Here is a 27,641-nt window from a genome sequence, read left to right as displayed (position 1 = left end):
ATCTGCTATTTTCTGGAATCATCTGACAAGCATTCCTGTTTATTTAACAAGCATGGCCTGAAATTACTAGTTTCATCATGTGATGAATAACTCAACATAATATAAAGGCATATTGTATAAACAGTTTAGAGGATGCATATTTTAAACTCTTCAGTGTTAATATGCTGGGGAGAGGGGGAGAAACGTTATGGCCCAGCAATGCAGAGTCAGTATGGGAGGTCTTCACTCACAAAATATATTAGCTGATTCAAAATCAAGGCCATTTTATAAAAACACGAACAAACAAACTACCTGGAAAGTAAAAGGTTAGATTTCAATTTAGCGATTGGATGCTTTTGGAAGAGAATAATCTGACAATTTTACTCAGCAGACAATCAGGTCCATGAGATGGCTTGGTCTTTGAGCTCAAGCAAAGCAGTTTTTCATGCTCTTTAGCAGTGACACTGTCTCGTTCTCATCTTCGATCAGTGACTCTCTTCCTGTACCTTGACTACTGCCGTCTTTTTCCCCTAGTACTGAATACCTCATTTTTATCTTTATCTTTTATTTAACATCATCATGTTAGCTGTGCCTCCCTCTTCTAACTGGTTGTGGCTGGCAATCCAAGACACATTTGTGGAAGCTTTGAATTCACTACAACTCTTTATCAGGCTAGATGTTACAAAAAATAGTTTTTTAAAAAAAGGAAAGGAAGGTTCCTCAGGACATGGTGGTGAGTCCTGATCAAGCCTCCCTTGTGTGTTAAATGCAGAGCTGTTCAGGTGGTGCGGGTTTCCTTGCCATATATACAAGTTTAGTGTAAAAACCAGCAGGTTTCTGTAAAGTGTCATAAATACATTGTATCCTTCTAGAACCAGAGTATAGCAAAGGAATGTACAATATATGAGGTACACATTTTTCATCATCAATATGCAGAGACTCTCTGCCTGATCCTTTTATCATATTCAATATTTTAAACCTTTTACCAGTGTAATCCAGAATACAATATCTGCAGCAACCATGCCCTTTTCACTGTTTAACTTTCTTGCTTTAAGTGTTTGTTAGATCATGATCAACAGTACAAATAGTTTAGAAGGCACAATGTCCAGCACAAGCATATTCTTTCCACTTCAGTAGAAATAATTTATAATCCATTGTGTTGAAAAGCTCTTGGATCTGCCTCTTCCTTCATCTTAGAAATACTTTACATTTCTATTCAAGGTGAGTTTTCTTGCTAACAGGAGTGGAAAATTAACGTACATTCACTGAGGTTACTGAGATTTGTGATTTTATTAAGAAGCGTTTCTGTAATTATAAGAATTTCTTGATGGAGTGCATTTCAGTACAGTTTACCATTGGCCATCGCTGCATACCAAGTTTTGTCTTATCAGTGACTGAAAGAAATACTAAGTCCAATTTATTGGGGGGGGGGGGTGTTTCATATGACAGAAAGTTGTTAAACATGTTCCAGGACTCCTGGCCTATAAATGATCAGTCAAGTATTTTAATTTTTTTGTTTTATGTTTTTGTACATGTGTGGTGTCATTAGGCTTTACATAGAACCAAACTAGACATAATGATGGGGAAATATCACCTGGAAACAAGGGGAAGGAAGAAACTTATTGGGCAGTGGGTGCTCAAGGCATCGGTGGTTGGTGTGGCAGATGTTGCTAACCTAAGAAGGTATCTGTAGCAAACATCCTGATATTCACCCATCCATACCCAGACGTGATTGGCTGGTAAGTGACTTCTTGCCAAGTGGATCACGAGATTTATATCTCAGGGAGGCAAACTTCTTCTCTGTGGGTTGAAATTGGTGAGGTATTTGTTTGGATATCTGTGAGGCTACTGTTCTTTCAATCATGGTCTCCATCTCTACTGTTGTTCAACTTCTGCTGGAGGTGCTGGTGATTATGATAATCAACAACAGCACAGTTACATTTTATCAGTCTATGCAGAGATCTAGGGTGCATTTGGTGAGTGGTGTGTCCTCCCAGGTATTGATGGAGAGCATCTTGTAGAACCTGGGCACCACTCATTGCAGCCCATACAGTCCTTCATTGTTGGTGGGTCCAACCACACAGGAAGGACTGGTGGAACAACACTGCAATGGCCACATGGATTGATGGAAATTGGCTGGACAATTTGCAGATGTCTAAGACCACTTCCTTAGAAATTGCTGAAACCCTGAAGTATCACTTTCAGCACTAAGAAACCCATATGCACCCTTCTATTCCTGTGGAGAAAATATCGGGGAGTGCTCTGTGGTACTCGGCAACAAGTCACTTACCATCCAGTTGTGTTTGGGCATGCATAGGTGAACGTCAGGATGTTTGCCACTGACACCTTCTTAGGTTAGCAGCATCTGTCACACCAGTCACTGATGTCCTGAGCACCTGCTGTCCAATGAACTTTTTCCTTCCTCTTGTTTTCAGGTGACAACAGTTGCAATCTCACTGACTCTTAATGTATTTCAGTGGAATCCAGCCATCTCAGTGGTGCCACTATAATGCTATATCACTCAACTTAGAATGTTCAAAAAATGCCAAGGAAGATGGCCTGTGGGGTGAAAAAGGGCAGGAGGAAAGTGGCATTGTTTGAAATGGCCAGAGTGCTTCAGAGATAGCTCATTAACAGAATGAAATTCACTTTATGAAACCCTGTCCCTGTACACTTTACTCAAAATAGGCCCCAGCAGTGAATAATAAGTTTAGAATGGTAATGTGAAAAGGGTCATAACACTTAGCCTAGCCTAACTTATAGAGTTGTTGTGAATATAAAATGAAGGTGAAAAAGCCCAGCAGGAACTCATTTGCATATTAGGTGACACCCCCTAACATCATCATTGTTTCACACAGGCTTTTTTGTAGAAAAAGCCCAACAGGAACTCATTTGCTCATTAGGCCACATCTCCTGACACCAAGCCAGCCGCAACTGCGTTCCTGCTCAAAAAAAGCTCTAGAGGTGGGGTGTGTTATATAAGCCACTTTGGTTTCCTGTTGGGGAGAAAGATGGGGGGTATATATAAAGTAAGTATCAATAAATATCAATAAAATAAGAATTCTGTGACACTTCGAAACACAATTTAATTGTAGCAAACATTTGACAAGGTAGAGGCTAGTGTCTGGGTCCAGACACATCATGGACAACACATGAGTAGAACCGACACCAGAGAAAATCACACCAGAGCCACAGCTCGCTCAGGGGGCCCCAGTCCTACAGAACCTGATGTGATTTGCTACCATACCTATCGAGAGCCATCAGGAGCTGGCAGGGGGATGCCCACCCAAAGTTGGCAAGCACTTGGCAGCAGCTGCAGGCTGCCAATGAAGCCTATCTCCCGCATGATGACAGCATCAAAAGCTCCCATGCAGGGCTGCCTGATTTTGTGCCTGCCAGTCCAAGGTGAGAGAGGCAAGCCCCGATGGGCCCAGAAGAGAAACAGCAGTGCAGACTGCGAAGCAGAGAATTAACAGGAAGAGAGTCACCAGTTCAGGCAAGAGACTACAGGAAGGGAGCGATTGAGGAAGGCTCCACAAGCCTTGGGCGGGCCAGAACGAGGCAAGCAGAGGGGCAGGACAGGTGGAAGTTGACAGCCACTAGGAGCACAAGGTGGGGAATGGATGGGATGAAAGACAAATGGGTAACAGCCAGAATTAATAAAAGGAACTTTCCAGGGAGAGCTGAGGAGGAGGAGAAGGGAGTGGCAGCACCAGAGGCATAGAGAGAGCAGTGATGGAAGAGGAGGCTAAGGGTGAAGAAAACCCCCTCCCTTCACAGTTGTTGAGAAGCCATCCCTATCTGAGCCCTGAGGAGCTATTCTAGTGGGAAGAAGGTGGAGGCAGAGTTGAGGTGGGGGCCAGGGAAACATGACAGCTAGAAATGCTTAAATTGTGTTTGTTTATATATGCATACCCTGCTATTCTTACCAGTGGGACCCAAAATAGATTATATCATCATCTTCCCTTCCTCCATTTTATCTTCATAACAATCTTGTGAAATAGGTTACACTGAGTATATGACCAGCCTAAAGTCACGAGCGAGTTTCAATGGCAGGGTGAGGATTTGAACCTGGGTCTCTCATATCCTAGTTATCTCATATCATATCCAGCCACTGTGCAAGACTGGTGTAATGGCTGCTTTTCTGAACCTGAGCAATCCCATACCATCAAATGTTTTGTTTACTACTGCACAAAATTATACAAGCTTGAATGAAAATGAATTTGTGTAACTAGAGATTGCTGCATTTTAACAAACCTGTTTTTAAAAAAGTATTTCTTCACAGAGGGCTCCTTTCTCCTCACAGACTGACATATACTTGGATAGTATTCTGTGTGGGTGTGAAGTTTGCTCTTAGCAGCTATAAAACAGGAAGAACTTCAGTTAGCACTTCATTGCCATGGTAACTGGAGTGTTCTGTTCTGAAACGAGTGTTCTGTTATCTGTGGTCTGGAGCTACTATCAAAATTACATTTTTTTTTCTTTGAAAAGCAGTCCTTCAAACTAGGTTTCACCAAAAACTAGGTCTCACTAAAAGTGGTTTATAGTATTCTGCAGGCCTCAGGTTCAGCAGGAGCTCATAGGAGTGCAGCTCCTGAACTTTTCTGCTGGTTCCCCCTCTTCCTCTCCACTTACCTTGTCCATTGAATAGTAGGTGCAGCTGCATAACAATCCCTGGATTAGGAGAGTGGGCAGCCACCCACCCACCAGGGGCTTTGCCACACCCCCAGCAGTGCTCATTAACCCCTGAAGAAGCCCAAGCCACCCTTTCTCCACTTCTTATGTGATTTTGGGCAATGGGTGGCTTGCTGGCCCTTTGACTGGGAGGGGGGGCAGCCCAGGAGAGCCCCAGGTGAGTGAGGCCTGCTTGGGTTGGCTGGATCTCTAGCCAGCCCAAGCAGGCCTTGCTCGCCCAGGGGTCTCCTTTCTTGCATCGGGTTGCTTTTGGTTGGGGGGCAGCATATCCTAATGAGCTCCACCACCTATTCTACAAAACGACCCCTGGTATTCTGTATAGCTTTTGTGTGTGTGTGTGTGTGTTTTGTTCATTATTTATTTACTTCATTTATATTCCAGTGAGAGGAATCACATCATTCTCCTTTCCTCCACTATATATTCACAACAATTTTGTGAAACAGACTGGGCTGTGAGCAGGGCCGGCTTGCCCACTTTGCAAACTAAGCGGTTGCCTAGGGTGGCAGAAGGGGGGGCTCCAAATTGGGCTCCTCCCTCCCGGTGCCCAAGACAAATGCCTAAATTTTCCTCTTCCCCCCACTGCTTCCACCACCAGCAGCCCCCTCCCTTCTGCTGTTCTCCACCCCCCACGTGTGATCAGAGGAGCGTGCCATGATGAGGATTGGCCCTACTGGCTTCAAGGAAGCCGGCTTGAGCGTTTTTTGAAGACAGAGCCAGAGGAGGCTTTGCTCCCCCTTCACTTCCGGTTCCAGAAAGGAGGGGGTAGAAGCTCTTCAAAGAATGCTCAAATGCCGGCCACCTCAAAGCCAGTAGGACCGATCCTCATCATGGCCCACTCTTCTGATCGATGGGAGGGGGGGCACGATGGAGCATGGTGCTGTGGAGGGAGGGGGGCAGCGGTGGGCAGGAAGCCTGCCTGGGGTGCCATGCATCCTTGGACTGTCACTGACTGTGAGAATGTGTGATTGGCTCAAAGTCACCCAACAAGCTTTCTATGGCATAGAGTAGGGATTTGAACCTGTGTCTCTCAGATCTTAGTCTAACCACTGCACAGGGTTGCCACTTTCTGGAAAGTCAGGGAAATGGAAATTGGTCAGGGAAAGTCAATGAAATTGGTCTGAAGTCAGGGAAATCATGATTCAAGCAGTGGATTTTTGACCTGCTGCTGCAAGAGCATGATCTGTTCTTGTGGCAACTGGAATAGAGAAGCAGCAGAATAAAAGTAAAACTTAATGATGCCCTTTCCCAGCTCCACCTTTTTCTCAGCTCCACCCCCAGCAACCAGTCTAATGTGTTTGTTGAGCTCTGTCCCTGCATGATTTTCAAGGTCTGCCTGCAGCATTGGCAAAGTAAGGCTAGTTTAAACGTTTAGCAGTATACAAACTTTAAACATCTGTTTTCATCCCTACCTGCTAGTATTGCATTTAACTTACATATAAAGATAAGCAAGTTTTTGGATCATGCTTGTGTATGTAATGGACGTTTTGTCTCCTGCTAAACCCAGCACAGAGTTGCAAATGAGTTTTGCCGCTGTTGGATTTCACAGACAACTAGCACTTTCTACTCTGCACCATACAAAGTAAATTTTGCAAATGTGATTGCTTGTTCCTGCTGGAGTTTACAGAGTACCAGCTTTCTCACCCTCTTTCCTGACTTCTCCCATGCATAAAGGTTACAAATGAGGGTTGTCTGCTTTTCTAGATTGCAGAAACTCAACCTCCTTTCTTGCTGCTGATCTGCTCTTTACACTTTCTGGAACCAGAAAGTGAAAATAAAACTTTCCCAGCTTTGGAAAGTTCCTACTTGTTAGCATTCAGAGTTTACTTGAATTGAAGTTTGTATCTTGGTGTAATTTTTGGTGCAATTGCAAAACAGATGTTGTTGCAGTTAATGTAGAAAGAAGCTGATATTAAATCTCTTACTTTGACAAAGAGTAAGAGTAGCACCTTAATTGATAAATCATAATGGTTTACTTTTGTATCTAAGTTCTAGTTTAATTTATGAATGTAACTTAATTTATTTTAACTGTCTATAGTAATGATTGTATTTTATTGTAACCATGGTACTTACCATGCCTGTTAGCCGCCTTGAGCCTGCCTTTGGCGGGGGAGGGCGGGATACAAAAATAAATTTATTATTATTATTATTATTATTATTATTATTATTATTATTATTATTATTATTATTATTATTATTATTATTATTATTTTTGCAGTTGAGACTTGAGTAGTTGTAGAGGGGAACATTTCATTAAGCCGTGCATTAATGCAACACGACCTATTCATTTTTTAACTTGTGGTTATATTTGAATGGTGCTCAGGGAAAGTCAGGGAAACGAAAAATAAAATTTTAGTGGCAACCCTGACTACATCATATGGCTCACCACACTAAGAACTCAGGATTGATGGAAATATATTTCTGTTTTATGTTTACATACAGAGTGGAAGTGTGTTTGGAGGTCCTCCCCCCATTTGGAGGCCCTCCCCCCAGTTTGGAGGTCCTCCCCCCACTTCAGGGTCTTCAAAAAAGCGGGGATGGGGGTGGGAAGTATCTGCTGGTCATTCCATTGTTCCAAAAGTGGCTCAGCTGCAGTAGAGAAAGGTGCTTGGAGCTAGAACAGAACTGCTGGTAAGCTGTTGCTGAGTGAGGAGAGCTTGTTTGCCTGGGGGTAGTTGCTGGCCCCACCTTCTGCTGTTGCTCTGGCTGTTGGGTCAGAGGTGAGGGGAGCTTGAGCCTGTAATTTGCAAGCTTCATCCTTGCCAGAGGCAGAAATGGCTCAGCTGCAGTAGAGGAAGTTGCTTGGAGCTAGAACAGAGTTGCTGGTAAGATGAGTGAGAGTTGATTTGCTTTTCTAAAACTGCTGGGGAGCATTATCTAGGGTTGCTGTGGGAGGGAACTGTGTGAGTGCTTGGTGCCTGCTGGAGAGGGGTTTCTGATTGCTTTTGTGTAGCTGTTGCTGAGTGAGGAGAGCTTGTTTGCCTGAGGGTAATTGCTGGCCCCACCCTCTGCTGTTGCTCTGACTGTTGAGTCAGAGGTGGGTGGGGGCTTGAGCCTTTAATTTGCAAGGCTCATCCTTGCCAGGGGCGCAAGCCTTTGGTGCAAGCTGAAGGGCAAGTGCCAAAGGGCTCTTGGCCTATGGCTCTTAGCCTGCGGGTCTAGCCTGGGGGTTCTGTAGAAAGGTGGGTAGTTACTCACAAGTTGTTTCAAGTGGCAGTTGATTAGTGGGATTTAAAAAGAAGTCAAGATAAAGAAAAGAAGTCAAGATAAAGAAAATTTTGAAATGGATTGCAGCAGTATGGCTGGTGAGGGAGCAGAGGCAGTGATGTGTAAAGACTGTGGGATGTTTGTATTTCTACCTGAGAGCAGCCGCAATTACACTTGCAGCAAGTGTAAGTTAGTGGCCCTGCTGGAGGAGAAGATACAGGGACTGGAAGCACAATTGTCCACACTGCAGTGTATAAAGGAAGGTGAGGATTTTCTTGACAAAACGCATGAGGCACTCTTGAAAGGACAAGAGGAAGGAGAGGAAATGGTTTCTCAGCGATTAGAAGAGGACCCAAAACAGGAGGAGGGTTACTGGAAAAATGTAACCCGAAGGAGAAAGAAAATCAGGAGATGTTCTGAGTCTCTGCTGCTCAGCAATAGGTTCCAGGATCTCCCCACAGTAACTGATTCTGAACCATTGAAACAAGGGCTACTTTCCCAGCCTCCACGAAGCTTGAAGAAAGTTTCTCAGGATCCTGTGGGTAAGAAGCCTGGAGCTTCTGCTCCCCAATATAGGAAGAGGAAGGTGGTGGTGATTGGAGACTCCTTGCTCAGAAGGGTGGAACTCAAAGTGTGCCGACTGAACTTATCATCCTGAGAGGTCTGCTGTCTCCCGGCTGTCTCTTGCATCCAACATGTGACAGAAAGGATTGAAAGAGTTATCAAGCTCATGGTTTACCATCTTTTCTTGCTGATCCACATGGGAATGAATGATACTGCCCGTCGTAGTCCTGAACATATTCGAAAAGACTATGTGGCTCTGGGTCAGAAGGTGAAGGAGCTGGGCACACAGGTTGTGTTCTTGTCAGTGCTTCCTGTTGAAGGCCGTGGCTTAGAATGAGAAAGAAGAATACTTCAAATAAACAACTGGCTACATCGATGGTGTCATCAAGAAAGACTCGGATTTCTGGACCATGGCTTACGCTTTCAAGATGGAGGTCTTCTATCGGGAGATGGTTTGCACCTTATGGCGGTAGGAAAAAGGTTGTTTGGTAACAGCCTTGCTAACCTAATAAGAAGGACTTTAAACTAAATTGTATAGGGGAGAGAGACAATAATTCAAAGCCTCATATGATGCCAGAAACTGGGGATAAGAACATTAAAGACTTGCAGAGAGTGCCACATACTCTAGGTAATGTGAACTAGCAGGTTTATATGGAAACTAAACCCTCAGGATACATAAAACGTGGATTCTGTTGTCTCTACACTAATGCACAGAGTATGGGAAACAAACAGGAGGAACTGGAAGTCCTAATACAGGAAGGAGACTATGACATAATAGGCCTTACTGAAACTTGGTGGGATGACACTCACAGCTGGAATATTAGGATTCAGGGGTACAACCTATTTAAAAGGGACAGGCAGATGAGAAAGGGTGGAGGCGTAGCAGTATATGTGAAGGAGGTATATACTTGTGAAGAAATATGTGAATCTGAGCATGGCAGCTCAGTCGAGAGTCTCTGAGTAAAAATAAAAGGAATAAGAAATAACAGTGATATTATTGTAAGGGTCTGCTATAGACTACCAAGTCAGGCAGAGGACTTGGATGAGTTACTCCTACAACAGATTGCAAAGTTCTCCAAGAGAAGGGATACAGTGATCACGGGAGATTTCAATTACCCAGACATCTGTTGGAAGTCCAACTCTGCTAAAAATGAAAATTCAAATAGATTTCTGACTTGTCTTGCTGACAACTTCCTTTTCCAGAAAGTGAAGAAGGAAACAAATCACCAAAGAAAAATTTAGGAAAGCTAAAGCTCAATGTGAGCTTAGGCTGGCCAAAGATGCTAAAAACAACAACAAAAAGTTCTTTTCTTATGTTCAGAGTAAGAAAAAGAGCAAGGACATGGTAGGCCCATTGCAAGAGCAAGAAAGTGAAATTGTAACAGGTAATGAAGAGAGGGCGGAACTGCTCAATTCCTACTCTCCCTCAGTCATCTCTTCTGAGGGAAACAGCAAAAACAGAACATATAAGGAGGGTGTGAAGTTCTAACCAAGGATCAGCATAGGGATACTACATAAACACCTAGCTTCTTTAAATGAAACTAAGTCCTCAGGGCCAGATGAATTCCATCCAAGGGTTCTAAAAGAGCTTGCGGATATAATTTCTGAGTTTCTGGCTATTATTTTTGAGAATTCTTGCAGAATAGGAGAGGTGCCAGAAGATTGGAGGCAGGTGAATGTTGTCCCCATCTTCAAGGAGGGGAAAAAAGATGATCCGGGTAACTACCAACCCGTCAGTTTGACATCTATACCTGGAAAAATTTTAGAACAAATCATCAAACAGTCGGTTCTGGAACATTTAGAAAGAATGGATGTGATTACTAAGAGCCAGCATGGGTTTCTCAAGAACAAGTCATGTCAGACTAACCTGATCTCTCTCTCTCTTTTTTTTGTTTTTTTTTACCTTGCTGGATCAGGGGAATGCTGTAGACATCGTTTATCTTGATTTCAGACAGGCTTTTGATAAGGTTCCACATACTATCCCTGTTGACAAGTTGGTAAAATGTGGTTTGGATCCTGTTACCATTAGGCGGATCTGTAACTGGTTAACAGATTGTACCCAAAGAGTGCTTGTGAATGGTTTCTCATTCTCTTGGAGAGGAGTCACAAGTGGAGTGCCACAAGGATATGTCCTGGGTACTGTTCTGTTCAACATCTTTATAAACAATTTGGATGAAGGAATAGAAGGAATGCTTATTAAATTTGCCACTGTACTAAATTGGGAGGGATTGCAAATACAGTAGAAGACAGAAACAGGATACAGGATGACTTTGGCAGGCTGGAAAACTGGGCTAAAATCAATAAAATGAATTTTAACAGGGAGAAATGTAAAGTTCTGCATTTAGGTAGGAAAAATCCAATGCATGGTTGTAGGATGGGGGAGACTTGTCTTAGCAGTAGTATGTGCGAAAGGGAACTAGGGGTCTTCGTGGTTCGTACGCTGAACATGAGTCAACAGTGTGATTCGGTTGCTAAAAAAGCAGGTGCAATTTTGGGCTGTATCAACAGAAGTTTAGTGTCCAGATCACGTGATGTGATGGTATCGCTTTACTCTGCTCTGGTAGGCCTCACCTAGAGTATTGTGTTCAGTTTTGGGCACCACATTTTAAGAATATAGACAAGCTGGAATGGGTCCAGAGGGAGGCAACGAAGATGGTGAGGGGTTTGGAGACCAAGACCTATGAGGAAAGGTTGAAGGAGCTGGGGATTGTTTAGCCTGTAGAAGAGGCGACTGAGAGGTGATATGATCACCGTCTTCAAGTACTTGAAGGGCTGTCATATAGAAGATGGTGCAGAATTGTTTTCTGTGGCCCCGGAAGGTAGGTCCAGAACCAATGGGTTGAAATTAAATCAGAAGAGTTTCTGGCTCAACATTAGGAAGAACTTCCTGACAGAGCGATTCCTCAGGAGGTGGTGGGCTCTCCTTCCTTGGAGGTTTTTAAACAGAGGCTAGATGGCCATGTGACAGCGATGAAGATCCTGTGAATTTAGGGGGAGGTGTTTGTGAGTTTCCTGCATCGTGCAGTGGGTTGGACTAGATGACCTGGAGGTCCCTTCCAACGCTATGATTCTATGATTCCTTATGGAGACTGATTTCCATAGGGTATAATGGAAAATGGGGGGGGGCTGTGTTTTGAGGTAGATGCACCAAACTTTCAGCATATCATCCAGTGCCTCTCCCCAAAATACCCTCCAAGTTTAAAAGGAATTGGACCAGGAGGTCCAATTCTATGAGCCCCAAAAGAAGGTGCCGCATCCTTCATTATTTCCAATGGAGGGAGCGCATTTAAAAAGTGTGCAATCCCTTTAAAAGTGATGGCCAGAACTCCCTTTGGAGTTCAGTTATTCTTGTCACAACCTTGCTCCTGGCTCCACCTCCAATGCCTCCTGGCTCCACCCCCAAAATCTACTAGCTTCACCCCCGAAGTCCCCAGATATTTCTAGAATTGGACTTGGCAACCTAGTGATGGGGCTGGATTGTAAAGCACTTTAAGAAATCAATTCCATTGTATTCAATTGGACCTGCATCCATGTACATGGGTTTACTATTCCAGCTGTTTTTAATCAGTTTGGTGTGTTTTTAGATGCTTAGTATTTATGTTAAAAAGTTAAGCAATCCTGACATACTAGTTATCCAGGAAAAAGTAGTGGGTCTGTGTAAAAGGCTGTCTTCTTGTGGGCTTCAGTTCATTCCAAACATGTATTGTTTTTATGTGCTGTGACCCATGATGTATTCTCAGCTGCAGCCTTGATTTATAGTGACTCAACTGAGTCAGTATTTGCAGAGCAGAAGTCCTGCTGATGAGAAGCATAAACTCCCACTCAGAACTTTAGGTGGTCTTAACCATCTTGTTACGTACCATGAGTAAGAAAATGCTGACTCCTTTAAAAGATACAACAGAGAGATTTTATAGGGCTAGCATTTATTGGGGTCAGGTATTCTTATCAGGGCAATTGTATAATACATAATTTCACATTAGTGTGGCTCCAGTGTTTGGCTCCCATCTGTTTCTTAACTTATATCCACAGCATAGTATGTTCTGTTTGCTCCCTGTTGTTTGAGGTAGCATAAGGTGGATTTGCGCCACCTTGGATATTCAGATGCAGATGTTAGTTTTATGAAATAGAGCTAAAGTAGTCTTTATTGAAATATATTTCAGCACTGACTCTTTAACATTAACATAAAATTTTAAGCTACAGGTTTTTCTGTAAGAGAAAGGAGTTAAATCCAATTTGCTGAGCTCTCATAGTATGGTAGAAAAAAATAGCTAAGAGTGGCATGTTAAGTGATAACTAGATCTATAGCAATTAAGACATTTTGTCAAGGCGCTATAATTAAATATAATAAAAGCAATGGAAAGTGCACACACAACTTTTACTAGATATATACTTTCAACTCTCATATGATCTAAAACTTTACTCTGCAAAATGGTTGAGGACTTCTCATTGTCTCTTTGGAAGGTAAAATTTATTGAAGAACTGTCGAGAGGTTGATCACATCTCTGATTGTAATCTAGGTTATAGGGCCCTCTTCTGGGCCACTGCTTATCCTGCTCTAAATATGTGTATTAAGTACTGGCACATCACTTCTTTTGTTGTTGTTGATTCTGTCAAGTTATTTTTTATTTATAGCAACCCTGTGAATCAGTATCCTCCCAATGATCCTATTGTTAACAACCTTGGTCAGGTCAGGTCTTGCAAACTGAGGGCCATGGCTCCTTTATGTTAGGTCTTCTTATTTTCCTGCTTTTCCTAGCAATGTCATCTTTTCCAGTGATTCTTGTTTTTTCATAATATGATCAAATATGATAGCCTAAGCTGGGTCATTTTAGCTTCTAGGGAGAGCTCAGGCTTAAATTGATCTAGATTTTTTTTTTCTTTTTGGCAGTCCATGGCATCTCTCATACTGTCCTCTAACACCACATTTCAAATGAATCCACTTTCTTCCTGTCAATTTGTTATTTCTCAACTTTAAAGTTTAATAATTCCTCAATAGTGATTACTTTTGTCTTCTTGATGTTTAGCTCTAATCCTGCTTTTGCACTTTCTGCTTTAATCATTATCAGGAGTCATTTCAGTCTTCACTATTTTCTGCCAGTAATGTATATCTCAAATGGTTCATGTTCCTTCCACCAGTTTTTACTCCACCTTTATCTAAATCCAATCCAGTTTTCTTTATTAATCCAGTTTTCCTTATGCTATGTTCTGCATATAGGCTGAAAAACTAGGGAGATAAAATACATCCTTATGTGAGACCACAGCCAGTTGCAAACAATTCTGCTTTTCAATATTAAGATCATAAGAGAAGCCATGTTGGATCAGGCCAATGGCCCATCCAGTTTAACACTCTGTATCACACAGTGGCCAATATATATATATACATACATACACGCGCGCACACACACACTGTGGCTAATAGCCACTGATGGACCTCTGCTCCATATTTTTATCCAATCCCATCTTGAAGCTGGCTCTGCTTGTAGTCACCACCACTTCCTGTGGCAGTGAATTCCACATGTTAATCACTCTTTGGGTGAAGAAGTACCGTACTTCCTTTTATCCGTTTTAACCCGACTGCTCAGCAATTTCATTGAATGCCCACGAGTTCTTGTATTATGAGAAAGGGAGAAAAGTACTTCTTTCTCTGCTTTCCCCATCCCATGCATTAACTTGTAAACCTCTATCATGTCACCCCACAGTCGACGTTTCTCCAAGCTAAAGAGCCCCAAGCGTTTTAACCTTTCTTCATAGGGAAAGTGTTCCAAACCTTTCATCATTCTAGTTGCCCTTTTCTGCACTTTTTCCAATGCTATAATATCCTTTTTGAGGTGTGGTGACCAGAACTGTACACAGTATTCCAAATGAGCCCGCACCATCGATTTATACAGGGACATTATGATACTGGCTGATTTTGTTTTCAATTCCCTTCCTAATAGTTCCCAGCATGGCGTTGGCCTTTTTTATTGCAATCGCACACTGTCTTGACATTTTCAGTGAGTTATCTACCACGACCCCAAGATCTCTCTCTTGATCAGTCTCTGCCAGTTCACAACCCATCAACTTGTATTTGTAGCTGGGATTCTTGGCCCCAATGTACATTACTTTGCACTTGGCCACATTGAACCTCATCTGCCACGTTGACGCCCAGTCACCCAGCCTCAACAGATTCCTTTGGAGTGCCTCACAATCCTCTCTGGTTCTCACTACCCTGAACAATTTAGTGTCATCTGCAAACTTGGCCACTTTACTGCTTACTCCCAACTCCAGATCATTAATGAACAAGTTAAAGAGCATGGGACCCAGTACTGAGCCCTGCGGCACCCCATTGCTTACCATCTTCCACTGCGAAGACTGCCCATTTATACTCATTCTCTGCTTCCTATTAATTAGCCAGTTTTTGATCCACAAGAGGACCTGTCCTTTTACTCCATGACTCTCGAGTTTACTAAGGAGCCTTTGATGAGGAACTTTATCAAAAGCTTTCTGGAAGTCAAGGTAAACAACGTCTATTGGGTCCCCTTTGTCCGCATGCTTGTTCACCCCCTCAAAGAACTGTAACAGGTTAGTGAGGCAAGATCTTCCCTTACAGAACCCATGCTGAGTCTTTCTCAATAACTTGTGTTCATCAATGTGCCTACTCATTCTGTCCGTGATAATGGTTTCTACCAACTTTCCCAGTATTGAAGTCAGACTGACTGGCCTGTAATTTCCCGGATCTCCTCTGGAGCCCTTTTTAAAAGATGGGGGTGACATTTGCTACCTTCCAGTCCTCAGGAACGGAGGCAGATTTCAATGAAAGATTACATATTTTTGTCAGGAGATCCACAAGTTCACCTTTGAGTTCTTTCAGAACTCTTGGATGTATGCCATCTGGACCTGGTGACTTATTAGTTTTTAATCATCAATCAGTTGTAGGACCTCCTCTCTTGTCACCTCAATCTGACTCAGGTCTTTCAACACCCCTTCCAAAATTAGTGGTTCTGGAGCGGGCAAACACTTTTCGTCTTCTACAGTGAAGATGGAGGCAAAAAATGCATTCAGCTTCTCAGCCATTTCCATATCCTCCTTCAGTAATCCTTTGAACCCTTGGTCATCCAAGGGCCCCACTGCATCCCTGGCTGGTTTCCTGTTCTAACAGTATTTTGTCCTAACGGTAACCAGAGTATAGGTTGCTCATCAAAACAATCAGATATTGTAGCACATCCACTCCTTTTAAAGCCTACCTTTCATTCACATCAACAACTGAACATCCTTTTGGCTTTAATCCTGTTGTGTAATTAAAAATAGCACTGCACATACTTTTTCTCTGCTCTCCCCCAGTAGCTTACTGAGTGCTATCTGACATGAGGGTCCCCTCTTTCACCAATGTGTATCTTTTTATTTTCCATATTTTTGGATTGTCTCATTAATAATAAATATTATTTATTTTTGGATTGTCTCATTATAGGGTTTTCAGGGTATGAGATTATCAGTATTTGTGCCCAGTACTAACCAGGGTTAGCTGAAGTGCCACTGCCATTGTCTGTTATAGCTCCTCCACCAGTATCACCTTCCATTACTGCTGCTGCCCACTATTTCCTTCAGGGTTTCCTCCACTCCTATCATTATTAGAACCGTCCATTCTTATCTTATAATGTAATTTATTCCTAAAGGGAGCAAATGCATCTTAGTCTGGTATTTCAGCTGTGACCATTCTGCCTTGAGTGACTTCTAGGAGTTTAGCCTTTTGATAGTGCCTAAACTCATTATGGTATTGCTCCCGGTTTTGCTGACACACACAAACCCCCTAACCATGTTAAGGTGTATTTTCAAGAAAGGTTATGTCCTGCATGCCTATCTTTTATTCACTCTTACATCCACTAAAGTACTTCTAAAAACTTCAAGTTCTGGACCAGAAAGAGGTCAGCTGTCTAAACCGGAACTGAGAAATTCATTCACCAGCACTGGTGCTTTTTGGATTTTTGCATGTACTGATGAATCTTGCTGATGTTAATAAAACAAGTCTACTTGTTTTAAAAAGGGATGGTGGTTTTTTACCTGAGAAGTTGAACCTAAAATTAAGTTCCTTTTAAAAGTAGTTGAAAGTAACATTTCCAGTGAGTTTTTTCAAATCTGATCCATATTTCGTACTTACTCTTGTTTCTGTCCTTTCAGAAAAGACGGCGGCGGATCGATCGAAGTATGATTGGGGAACCAACGAACTTTGTGCACACAGCTCACGTAGGTTCAGGAGACCTCTTTAGTGGAATGAATTCGGTAAGTGTTCTGGTTAAGAATTCTGCAGCATCTGAGACTGCAGTCTTGCATAGTAATCTATAACAGGCATGTCCAACTTCAAACAGGTTGTGATCTATTTTTTCCGGACAAAAGTGCTGGGGATCTACCACTATGAAAATTAAGTTTCAGATTAGTTTCAAATTAGATTTTAATCCACCGAAGTTGGGTTCCACCGCCCCCCAACATGAAAGTGGTAGGTTTTGCTCTTCTTTGGAACACTCATCTTCGTTATACTGGGGCGGCTGGGGTGCTAAGTTAACACTGGCTGAATCTGGTCCAAAACTGTCACTGTCCCAAAGTATTAAAGATCAACAGGAACTGAAGACCTCTGGATGATGCCAAAACCACACATGCAGTTCTAAAAGTAAAAATAAGAATTCATCATACTGGCACCAATAATCAAATATCACCACACCAAACAATCATCAAAAAACCCCAAACATCTGTCCAGCAAACCATGAGACCAAGTGAGGCTGGTGATCTACCTCTGACCCCTCCGTGATCTACTGGTAGATCGCGATCTACCTGTTGGACATACCTGATCTATAGCATAAATCCAGTGGCACTCAATCTGCAGCTTCTGGAGTGTCACATTCACAGATATCATTAACCAAAAGAGCCACGACTACTATACACCCAGTGCCCTTTCCCTCCAAACATGCACATATAATAATACGATAAGTGTTAATAGTAAATCAACAGCTCTAGCCTTTTTAAATTCCCAGAGAACCTCTACACATGTAGGGTTGTCTGTCTTCACCACTGTTGAAACTAGAAGAAGAAGAGATTGAATTTATACCCCACCCTTATCTCAGAATCTGAGCAGTTTACAATCTCCTTTCCCTTCCCCTCCTCACAACAGACACCATGTGAGGTGGGTGGGGCTGAGATAGTGCTCAGAGAACTGCTCTTGAGAGGAACAGCTCTAAGAGAGTTATGACCAGGGTTCACTTCAAAGAAAAAGAGGTACTGGAGTTCATTTGCATAATTCATTTGCATATGTCACACATCACTGGAAGGTGCACTAAATCGTATCAGCTTAGCATCTACTTTAAAATGCTTCTTGAGCTATAATTGTCATAATAAAACCTTACTCCCATCATACTTTTTAAATTACTTTCTCCTATGTGGCCACAGTGGCATGATAAAGATTTACATCTGTCTGCTTTATACGTTTTGGTTATTTTCCCATTTTTTGTGGGGAAAAATATTAGAAAGTTTGTCAGATCTTAGAGTTCAGCAAAATTCTCACGGGGTTTGAACAATAGAGCCCAGAAACAAGTATTGGTGTTTGGGGGGGGGGGTGGAGAACAAAATGTAGAGGTTTCGGAAATCCACTCCTGTGAGCTCCTGCCCAAAATGAGTTCTGGTTATGACTGACCCATGGTCATACCAGCAGGTATATGTGGTGGAGTGGGGAATCAAACCTGGTTCTCTCAGACTTGAGTCCTTGCACTTAACCACTACACCAAACTGGCTCTCCAGTTGTGGGTTGAGAAATTCTTGAAGATTTCAGGATGAGGTTTGGGGAAGGAAAAGGTAAGAACATAGAGTCTGCACACCCAAGCAGCTATTTTTCCAGAAGAACTGATCTCTATAGTCTGGGATTTCAAGAGATCTTCAGCCCCCTCTTGGAGGTTGGCAACTCTAGCTTACATTATCTTTGCATATCTGGAATGAAGAGAAGTGCTTCTTTCTCTCCCTTCTCAGTGTGAGGCAAAGCACCCAGAGGAGAACCAGCTGGCCACAGAAAGGGAGAAGTAAAACCATCACCACTCACTGTGGGCAGTGATTTTTCCCCTGGGTGGCTGCTGTGATGGTGGTAATAATTTTACTCTTTGTGGCTCTCTTCCCATCAGCCACCTGGGTGCTGGGATAAGGGCACAGAGGCTGCAGAGTTGTTGGAGAATATGTATTTTACTTCCATCCCTGGCATGAGATCTGCTGTTCACCCATCATCCAGTCCCTCTAGCACAGCGGTCCCCAACCTTTTTGGAACCAGGGACTGGTTTTGTGGAAGACAGTTTTTCCACGGACAGGGTCAGCCATAGCTCTCGCAGAGTTGTCCTTGAAAGGGCAGCTGCTGTGAGAGCTCTCTCAGCCCCACCCACCTCATAGGGTGTCTGTTGTTGGAGAGGAATATAAAGGAGATTGTAAACGGGTCTGAGACTCTGAGATTCAGAGTGGAGGGCAGAATATGAATCCAGTGTCATTATTATTACTACATTGTAATATACAATGAAATAATTATACAACTCACGGAGCGATTGCTAACAGGCCACGGACCAGTATAGGTCTACGGACCGGAAGTTGGGGACCCCTGCTCTAGCAGAAGCAGGAAACCAGCTGCCAGCTTCAAGCCCTACTGGGTATTGGTCTTTCCCACTTCCTTGAGACATGTGAAATATGCCACATTGGGGTGCAGTGCTCAAAAGAGTGACAGGTGGCATGTGGCATGTCTGAGCCACATAGCTCCCAAGCCACTGAGTATTACTAGATCAAACATTCATTTAGAAAATGTCTATGCTGGGTTTCCCAACAACCAGTTCAAAGTGGATGACATAAAACACAAAATATTGATAACAATTAATAACCTATTAAAGATCTAGAGTATGAAAAAGGCATGAAACATTGAGCATCTTAAAAAGGAACTCATAAAACACTTCTCAGAAACAGATTATACAAATTATGTTAAAAGATCAACTCTTAATTTTAAAAAGAAAATTTTGGACTGATACATAAAAGAGACTTGTATAGGTACAGTAAACCTCAAGTAGAAGGGCATTCCATAGGTAAGGTGCCATCACTGGAAAAGCCCTGTCTCCATCTACCTCATCTTTGAAGGCAGAGGCACAGAGAGCAGGGTTTATCTAGAAGATCTTAAGAGGAGGGCTGGACAGTTTGGGTCCTTGAGATACATAACTCTAAATTGAAATGTGTAACCCACTCTCAAAGGCTCAAGACAATGTTTACAGTTTTCCTTTTTTTAAAAAAAACTTTATACAATGATGTAAATCACTGCGAGGTTTATCATGGTGAAACCTATAATAGGTTAGACAAATGGGGGTCCCAAAAAAACTTGCAAGGGATCTTATTTTCCCATCCCTACTACTTTCTGTTTCCCTTCCCTGAGTGCCCAGCCTCTCCTTTACCTGATTCCTTCTCTCCTTCCCACCCATCAGTCAACTGACATTTATTTGCCCGCATCTTCAGTTTTTTCCTCCATTCCTCCTTGGGAACCTTTTACCCAGGAAAACTGTGGCCCAGTTGTGCAGCGCCAGCAGCCAGGTCAGGCGTAGTTGCATGGTGGGGAGCCAACAATAATTTGCAGTGGGCACCTCATTTCCCCTTGTATGCCCCCTCATTACATTATTTTCTATGTCAGAGTGTGGCTATAAACTTGGATCCCCCAGATCTTTAGTCTGAAGCTCTGATTAGTACACCACAGCAATTTCTGGGGTGTGATTGCTGTTAGTGAGTCATGCAGGTCAAATGATAGTTCTGGCCTTGATGACCTTCAAAGGTCAAATTAGCCCTGGAAAGGACCTTGCTTTTTACCGACAAAATGAAGGCTTGAAAGTTGATCATACTGAATGGTTTTCTGGGCTCTCTAAACAGCATGATTCAAACATAAATTGCCAAAATATCTTTTGGCCCTTATTTCTCTCTAAGGGCCATATTAAGTGCCATTAATCATCTTGAGATATACCCTGGTGGAACCTATGTCTGAAGCAGAATATATATATAGTACTTTTTTCAAATATGCATCATAGTCTGAAATAAAAAGAGATACATGCTTAAACATAGTGGGTTGGATCCAGCCCCCTAATTCCCCTCCTTACCCACATGGCTATTGTTCATGCAGGACCCATGATCCTCAGAATAGCCATTTTAGTGTTCTGCAGAAAAGATGGTTGAATACATCTCAGAATGTGAATTGCTAGTGTTTATGCTGCCTGAATGGAACAGGAAGCACTTTGGAATTTGTGCATCAGAGTAAGCCTTGATACCCTTTGTGGAGAAATGCCATTTTAGGACTGTATTTCACTGGGAGTTGGCTGGAGGAGTCTATTAAACTCTAGGCAGGCTTTGACCTAGTCTCTTCCTCCCCCCCCCCCCTCCTATCTAGAACCAGCAATTCTGGGGGAGCCTTCTAGAGAGGCAGGAAGTCCTTCTGTCCTGTCTCCCGGAATGCTGCAGGAGAGGTAATCCAGTTCCTGGGTGGGAACTGTTCAGTTCAGTTAGTCATTCTGGCAACAGACTCAGGAAGGTATGGTCAGGCTTGCAACAGTCTAATTGAGGTGCCTGTCTTGCATGTCATCCAGTTAGGGCAAGTATTATAACAGAGAGAGAAGGAGCGTTTTTTCCCTATTATGATTTGTTTCTTCTATTCACTTTTTAAAAATGTCTGTAAATACTTGTATATTTTAAATAAATGTTATTTTAATATTTATTTAATATTTAAATAAATGTTAAAGTGAAGTCCCTCTGTACCACAGAGTTCCTCCAACCACTTGGAATGCTAGGAGTGGATTGGGGAATCTCTAGGGTGGAGGAAAGGGACTGGTTGCCAACTCTCCAGGGGAGCCCCAAAGATCCCTAGAAAGCCCCAAGAAGGGTTTTTAGCAAGTTCAGAAGGAGGTTAGGAGCAATGTTCCCTCTAAGCTGCAGAGTCTTGTGAGCAAAATTCTACTTTGTGAGCTACTGGCATTAAAGTTGTGAGCTACTGCATAAATTAGTGTGCTCTGGGGTCATCCTTCCTGAGCTAAGACAAAAATTGTGTGAGCTGGAGGCTAAAAATCTGTGAGCTAGCTCACACTAATTCATCTTAGAGGGAACACTGGTTAGGAGCTGTCCCGCCTAACCAGAGCCCAGAGATGGACAGTGGTGGCAGCAAATATTCTGAGGCAGCAAAGTGGAACTGCCCCTTCAGCATACCGGGAATGGGTGGGCAGGGCTGGGGCCAGTTAGCAGACACAGGACCGGTCTGCCATACTCTTTTTCAGAATAGTTTGTCACACTATTTTTTTTTTTTACTTCACAAAGAGGTCAATATGTTTGTAATACAAATGCATGTTATGTAATTCAAATGAGACTGTATAAGTGTGTTTTGGCATTGTGAAGATTACCTCTAAGGTTTATATTAGTACCATAGCACTCATTTGAATTAAAAATTACAAAAATATACAGATTTTTAAATTGCACCTTTTGTAGAAAATAACATGCTAACATATGAATCTGAATAATCAATATACATTATCATTATTTCTTGTTTGTCCATAGTATTACCCTTGTCATAACAAAGCGGCTTCATTCTGCAGATTTTTGTATTTCTGTTAGGTATCTTGAAAGCATTTTCAGGCTACTTTAATATCACAGTTGGCCTCCCTACGGCTGCAAGAGAGATGGCTTTTGATTCATAGTGCCTGAGTGCCCACGAGAAACATAATCTTGCTAGGCTTTTATGGATAACAGTTGCAGAATCATTTCTGACTTATTTATTGATTTAATGCTAGAGGTATTTGCAAATAAACCCAACTGAACTGATACATTAGCATTCCACAACCAAATAACTTGCTTAAAGAAGAAGCTAAATCAGCTGAAAGAATAATAAATCTTTGTTCCAGACCAGGGGTGGCCAAACTTGTTTAATGTAAAAACCACATAGAATAAACACCAGATGTTTGAGAGCCACAAGACATGAATGTCAAATGCTTGAGGGAGGGAGGAAGGAAAATAGATCAGGGAGGTAGAGGTAGAAAGAAAGCAACTTTAAATTCATTCTCCAAGCCAGCCGATGGGATGGTGGGGGGTTCAGGAGCCATACAATATGTGTGAAATTTGGCCACATCCAAAGGAAGGGTGAGACGCCTTCTGCAGTGCTGCCTTGAAAAACGTGTGGCTGCCTTGCCAGTAGGGCCAGCATCGTTGCCACGAGCTGGGGTGGGGAAGAGTGGCGGAAGGGAAGGGTGGGGGCTGGCAGTGGGCAGGCAGGCAAACTAGGTGGTTGTCTTCGGCACCGGGAGAGTGGGAAGCCAATTTGACGCCCCCCTTCCTGGCGCCTTTGGTGACCACCTACTTTGCCTAATGGGCGAGCCAGCCCTGGTGGGCTTTACTAAGTATCCTCACTTGGACATGTAAACAGTTCTCTCCCACTTCTTTCTTCCCACTGACTTTGTCTAAGAGGTTACAGGAAGTCTGCATGTGTGAGAGAGGGCTCTGACTTTCTCCTAGCCTCTCCTCTCTTCTCTACTTTTTTGGACTAGCCACCATGACTCACTCTCAGCTCTTTCTTTTGCTACCTACAGCTTAAGACACAAATACGGGCTATGTGCATGTTTGTGAACTGCTTCACATACACCCTCCTTTGCTAGCTGTCTGTGGTCCAGTCAGGAGTTTCTAGTTTGTGTGCAGAATGAGCAGTCAGTCACCCTGGGTAATATCTTTGACTACAGTCAGATCTTTTTAAAAACATAATTTTAATTCCCTGGAGTATAAGGGTACTGGAAAACTATAAAAAACATTATAGGGTGTTAAAAAACTAAGTAATTAAAACATAAGACTAACTAAGTTGTAGTCACTGGCATTACCTTGGCATTCCTGTTGGTAGAATGGACACGAACTGGAACCCTGAAAAAAGCAGAGGTTGGTCAAAATGGACTTTACTCATTTTCTGCATGGTCCTTGGCTTGCATACCTCTGACAAGGTGTCCAGACCCTTTAACTCTTCTTGTCCAAGCTGTGTGGGCTTACTTTGAATGATCATGAAATTGGGCTTTTGAGCCCCCACATGTATTGTTTTGCACCTTTTCTTAATCAAATCAATTTGCATATCCTAAACTCTTTATGGCCCAACAACTCAGGATATCCAAATAGCCATTTGTCTTGCTCCTTCCTGGCAGGTGTGGGATTGGTCATCTACATCCTGACTATTTGTCTCCACAAAGAAAAATTCTTGCCCCCCTCCTCAGCCTGAAATCTGTGGAGTTTATTGTCTTGTTCCCAGGAATGAATGTTTTGTCTGAACTCCATCAAGGTATCCCTCTTTCCTTTATCAGAATAGGATGAAGGTCTCTTTTTTTCCTCAAAAGAAGAGTACACTGACAAGAGGAACTAAACCTTATCTCTACTCATGCCTTAATTTAGTAACTGCATCTTTTCCCCCTCTACTAGCTATCCATGTTGCTTTTTGTTCAGCCACTTGGGTGAATATGGTTTCCTGCAGTTCTTTAGTGCCCTTAATATCATCTTCCTTTGTGACTGTGGATCTTTCACATTTCTATTTCACCTTACAGAATTTGCCTAATCCCCACTGGAGCCTGCACACCACACAGAATCAACGGACTGAGTTAGTCTCCTCATGTCATCAGGCAAAGCTATTGCAGTGCTGTTAATTATTATAGTTTGTGGTTAATTTAGTTTATTTTTGATATTTGAAGTCATCAGCCACTTTGGGCATATTTTATGGAGAAAGAACTATGAAATAGAAACAAATCAACTTAAAGAAAGCACCGGTTCATATCTGATTGTACTCTTTGGTTTTCCATCCCACCTCTGTTTGTGTAGGTGAGCTCAATTCAGAACCAAATGCAGTCCAAAGGAGGCTATGGTGGAGGCATGTCTGCAAACGTTCAAATGCAGCTTGTAGATACAAAAGCAGGATAACTCTGTGTCACTTTTCCAGTAAGTATTAATAATGTTTACCAATCCTTTGGTCTGCTTCTGTTCTCTCTCTTCCTAGTATTGGATAGGATTGCAATACCATTTTAATCCATCTTTATTAAATAGCTAACATTTTACAGTTCTTATCTCAAGGCTATGTGCTAGGTCCGAAGCAGAACTCAAGATATATATGATGAATGTATGTTCAGCATAGGATCATGTAATCCCAGGACCAACTATGAAAGAGGATTTCATTAAACTGATTTCACACTTCTTGGTCAAGAATTAGCTTTAGGCATTTGGTGCCATCTTGTCTTTGTTGGGGAATATTTGCATATGAATTTTTAAACAATACTATAACCAGAAGTGTTTGGTAGTAAAAACATTTGCTGCAGAGCTTCACATAACTGCATAAATGAGACATTAATGTATTAATTCAGAAAACAAAGATATTTTTATCACATTATGACTTCAGGAATTATTACAATGTGTATTTCTCTGCTAGTCCACATCCATAGCTGCTTTGAAGGCAGGGGATGTAAGAGAATTGTTCACTGTAATAGTGTCAGAAACTTCAACACAAGTCTGCCATTTTCAAAAGCAGCTCTTGTAACTTGCAGTTCTGCCCTATTCCAAGAGTTACGGTTTTGTGATAGACTGAATCATTGTTCTGCTCTTTACAGGTCCTTGTGAATTCCTGTACCTTGTTTCCTGTATCCCTCTCTTTATGCCTTGGTGACTGCATTCTGTGCTCATGATGAGAGAAGTGATGGCTCATCACCCACCCCTTGTGATTATGCCAGTGACACATTCCTGTTCTACCGTGAGGATGACATTTATCAGACTGGTCTCGTCGTGCCTTCCCAGTGGCATGCATACATCTCACTGCTACCAAAACATCTGTGGACATAGTATTGGTTGATTTTTTCTTTTTTTCTCTCTCAGCTTTTTAAAACAATATTTCAGGCAATCTAAACATAGTTTGTTGTTCGGTTGGATTTATTTTTTACTTCCTCTGAGATTCCTAGACTATAGCATTTTCATCTGTGAGCGGTTTTTTTTTAAAAAAATCATTTCCTTCTCTGTAAATTAGAAGCAAGCAAGTTGTTCATGATTCATTGAATATGACATTGTTAGTACAGGTCTTTTTTTGTTTGTTTTAAAGGTCTGGGACCTGCAAGCACAAGGATTGTTTGATGCATCTATGACCGCATGCTTTGTGAATCTGCTTGATATGGTGGCCTATATGGTGCCAAATCTTTTTTTTTTTTTAAGAAATGCTTGATCTTGCAGATGGATGATACTATTGCTGATTTAAAAGTTTTGCAGAGTTTTCCAGATCATGCCAGTCTGTCTAGGAAAAGGACTTGTAACTTTTAGCTGCTTTGGAAATATATTGTCGTAGATTTTGATCTAACTGGTCTTGAAATAATAAAGAAGAGAGCTCGCGTTCATAAGGCTATTTTGTTGTAAATGTTCAGTATATTTATTTTGAAAGAGCTGACCTCAAGATTGTAAGCCAGTGTAGTAATGTACATACTAAACGTTGTGGTGGCATTTTTGTCTGCTTAAAGAAGCATTGTTTATATTGGCTGCTTTTTTCATTTTTAAAAAAGAAAATGCTTAATTTTAGGCCATACCGGCATTTCCAGTAGCAGCATGTTGAACTGCCTGCAATATTATAGCTGGAATTTAGTTGACCTCTCCAAGTAGTTGGCAGTTTCCACATACTAAATATTTCGGGGCCATGTAAGTTGCTAACAGCAGCATAGTAACCTGGCAGAAACAGATGCCAGTGAAAACAACATACAGGGTGGCTTTTTGCTATATTGGTGAAGAAGCCTTTTGCTCAGGTTCCAAAGCATGTTCCTCTTTCACAAGGTGTGAAAACTGTGTTTTAATATTGCACTGTTTTTGAAATATTTCTGTAAGAGGTCCTTTCTCCCTCCTTTCCCACCTCATGACCCTTTGGTCACAGGAAATAGAAGTCAGTTGAATGAATACGAGATAACCTTTTTTTTTTTTTTTAACCACACTTAGAATCCTCCTCATACAACATTTTTAACATCTTACCTGGCAGATGATGCAGCTGAGCCTAACTAGAAAAGTTCATAAAGTAACAAGCACATACATATACAGACAATTTCCTGCATAAGCCCAATTGATTGCAACAGGAGCCTCATGCAGGCTTCATTGAAATCAGTGAGGATTGCACAGTAGCATCACTTTGTAGGTAAAGCCTATTGGCATTTTCTGTACTCCCATTCATTTTTTCTCATAGACAAAGACCAGCATGAGGGATATTCACATGTATCCTTTTTAAAATTTTCCAAAACATTACCTTGTTCTTAAAAGTTAATAGGAAGACATCCTAATTTAAGACAAAACACTGGGTAAAAATTCACTGAGGATGCCATCCAGGTACAAACAGCTGAAATGATGAGAAGCCATGGCTGAGTGCATCTAGGCAAGCTGTAATTCCTCTCTTGTCCATTTCTATGAGCTGATTTCAGGACAAATTTGTGGTTCACTGTGCCAATTAACTTTCTAAAGTCAGGAAAGTATTATGGCTATAATGTGACCATTATTGGAAATTAGCAGAGTAGGGGATCTGTTTTAGGTATCTGCTGTGTCTGCACGTGCTGATTTATGAAGCTCAGGCTACCCTGACTAATATGGTGGTCTTTATGATCAGGATTTTAAATGTGTACATTCCCAAAATGTTCTTGGGTTTTAAAATAATTTTCACTTTTGTCCTCACTGACTGAAAATAAATTTTAGGGATAATTTTTTTTGTCAAAAAAGTCTTCAAGCTCAGTTGCCAGAAGAGAAGCATATTTTTATAACAAGCATACTTTTTTTGTACATTGCGTTCATTCTTAAATAATGTAAGTTCAGTGTTGTCTTGTAGACATTAAAAGGAGAGTATTGACTTTTGATTCAATAAATGTTTTATTTCAGTTGCTGGTTTACCTTTTTATTTATCATAAGCACTCCCACTTGCTTTGAAAAACCTACTCTCTAGAGAACAACCTCATTTCAGTTTTAGGTCTTTCAGCTGTAAGAGTTGTTAACAGTGTGGTTGGAAATAGGGATGGGCATGAACAGGAAAAACTGTGGTTCGGTTCATGGTTTGTTTCTAGGGTACATAAAAATAATAATAATAATAATAATAATATTTTATTTTTATATCCCGCCCTCCCCGCTAGGCGGGCTCAGGGCGGCTAACAGACACGGGAGTCTCATGATTCACATTAAAC

At 41.9% G+C, this 27,641-nt stretch overlaps 1 protein-coding gene across 3 annotated transcripts in view; it reads left to right on the top strand.

Moving 5' to 3' along the window:
• CDC42SE2 (CDC42 small effector 2) overlaps positions 1–27,341 on the top strand; it is a 125,360-nt gene extending 98,019 nt beyond the window's left edge. For all 3 annotated transcript variants that reach the window (XM_060235504.1, XM_060235506.1, XM_060235505.1), the window contains 3 exons: positions 16,597–16,698; positions 24,286–24,402; positions 25,065–27,341. In XM_060235504.1, coding sequence (XP_060091487.1) covers positions 16,597–16,698; positions 24,286–24,384 — 201 coding nt within the window. In that variant the 3' untranslated portion in view covers positions 24,385–24,402; positions 25,065–27,341. The remainder of the gene's footprint in view (positions 1–16,596; positions 16,699–24,285; positions 24,403–25,064) is intronic.
• The last annotated feature ends 300 nt before the right edge of the window (positions 27,342–27,641 follow it).

Source organism: Heteronotia binoei, chromosome 4 (assembly GCF_032191835.1).
Source record: "Heteronotia binoei isolate CCM8104 ecotype False Entrance Well chromosome 4, APGP_CSIRO_Hbin_v1, whole genome shotgun sequence".
Taxonomy (NCBI): domain Eukaryota; kingdom Metazoa; phylum Chordata; class Lepidosauria; order Squamata; family Gekkonidae; genus Heteronotia; species Heteronotia binoei.
The sequence above is the reverse complement of the archived record's forward strand: the minus strand, read 5'-3'. Positions and strand labels throughout refer to the sequence as shown.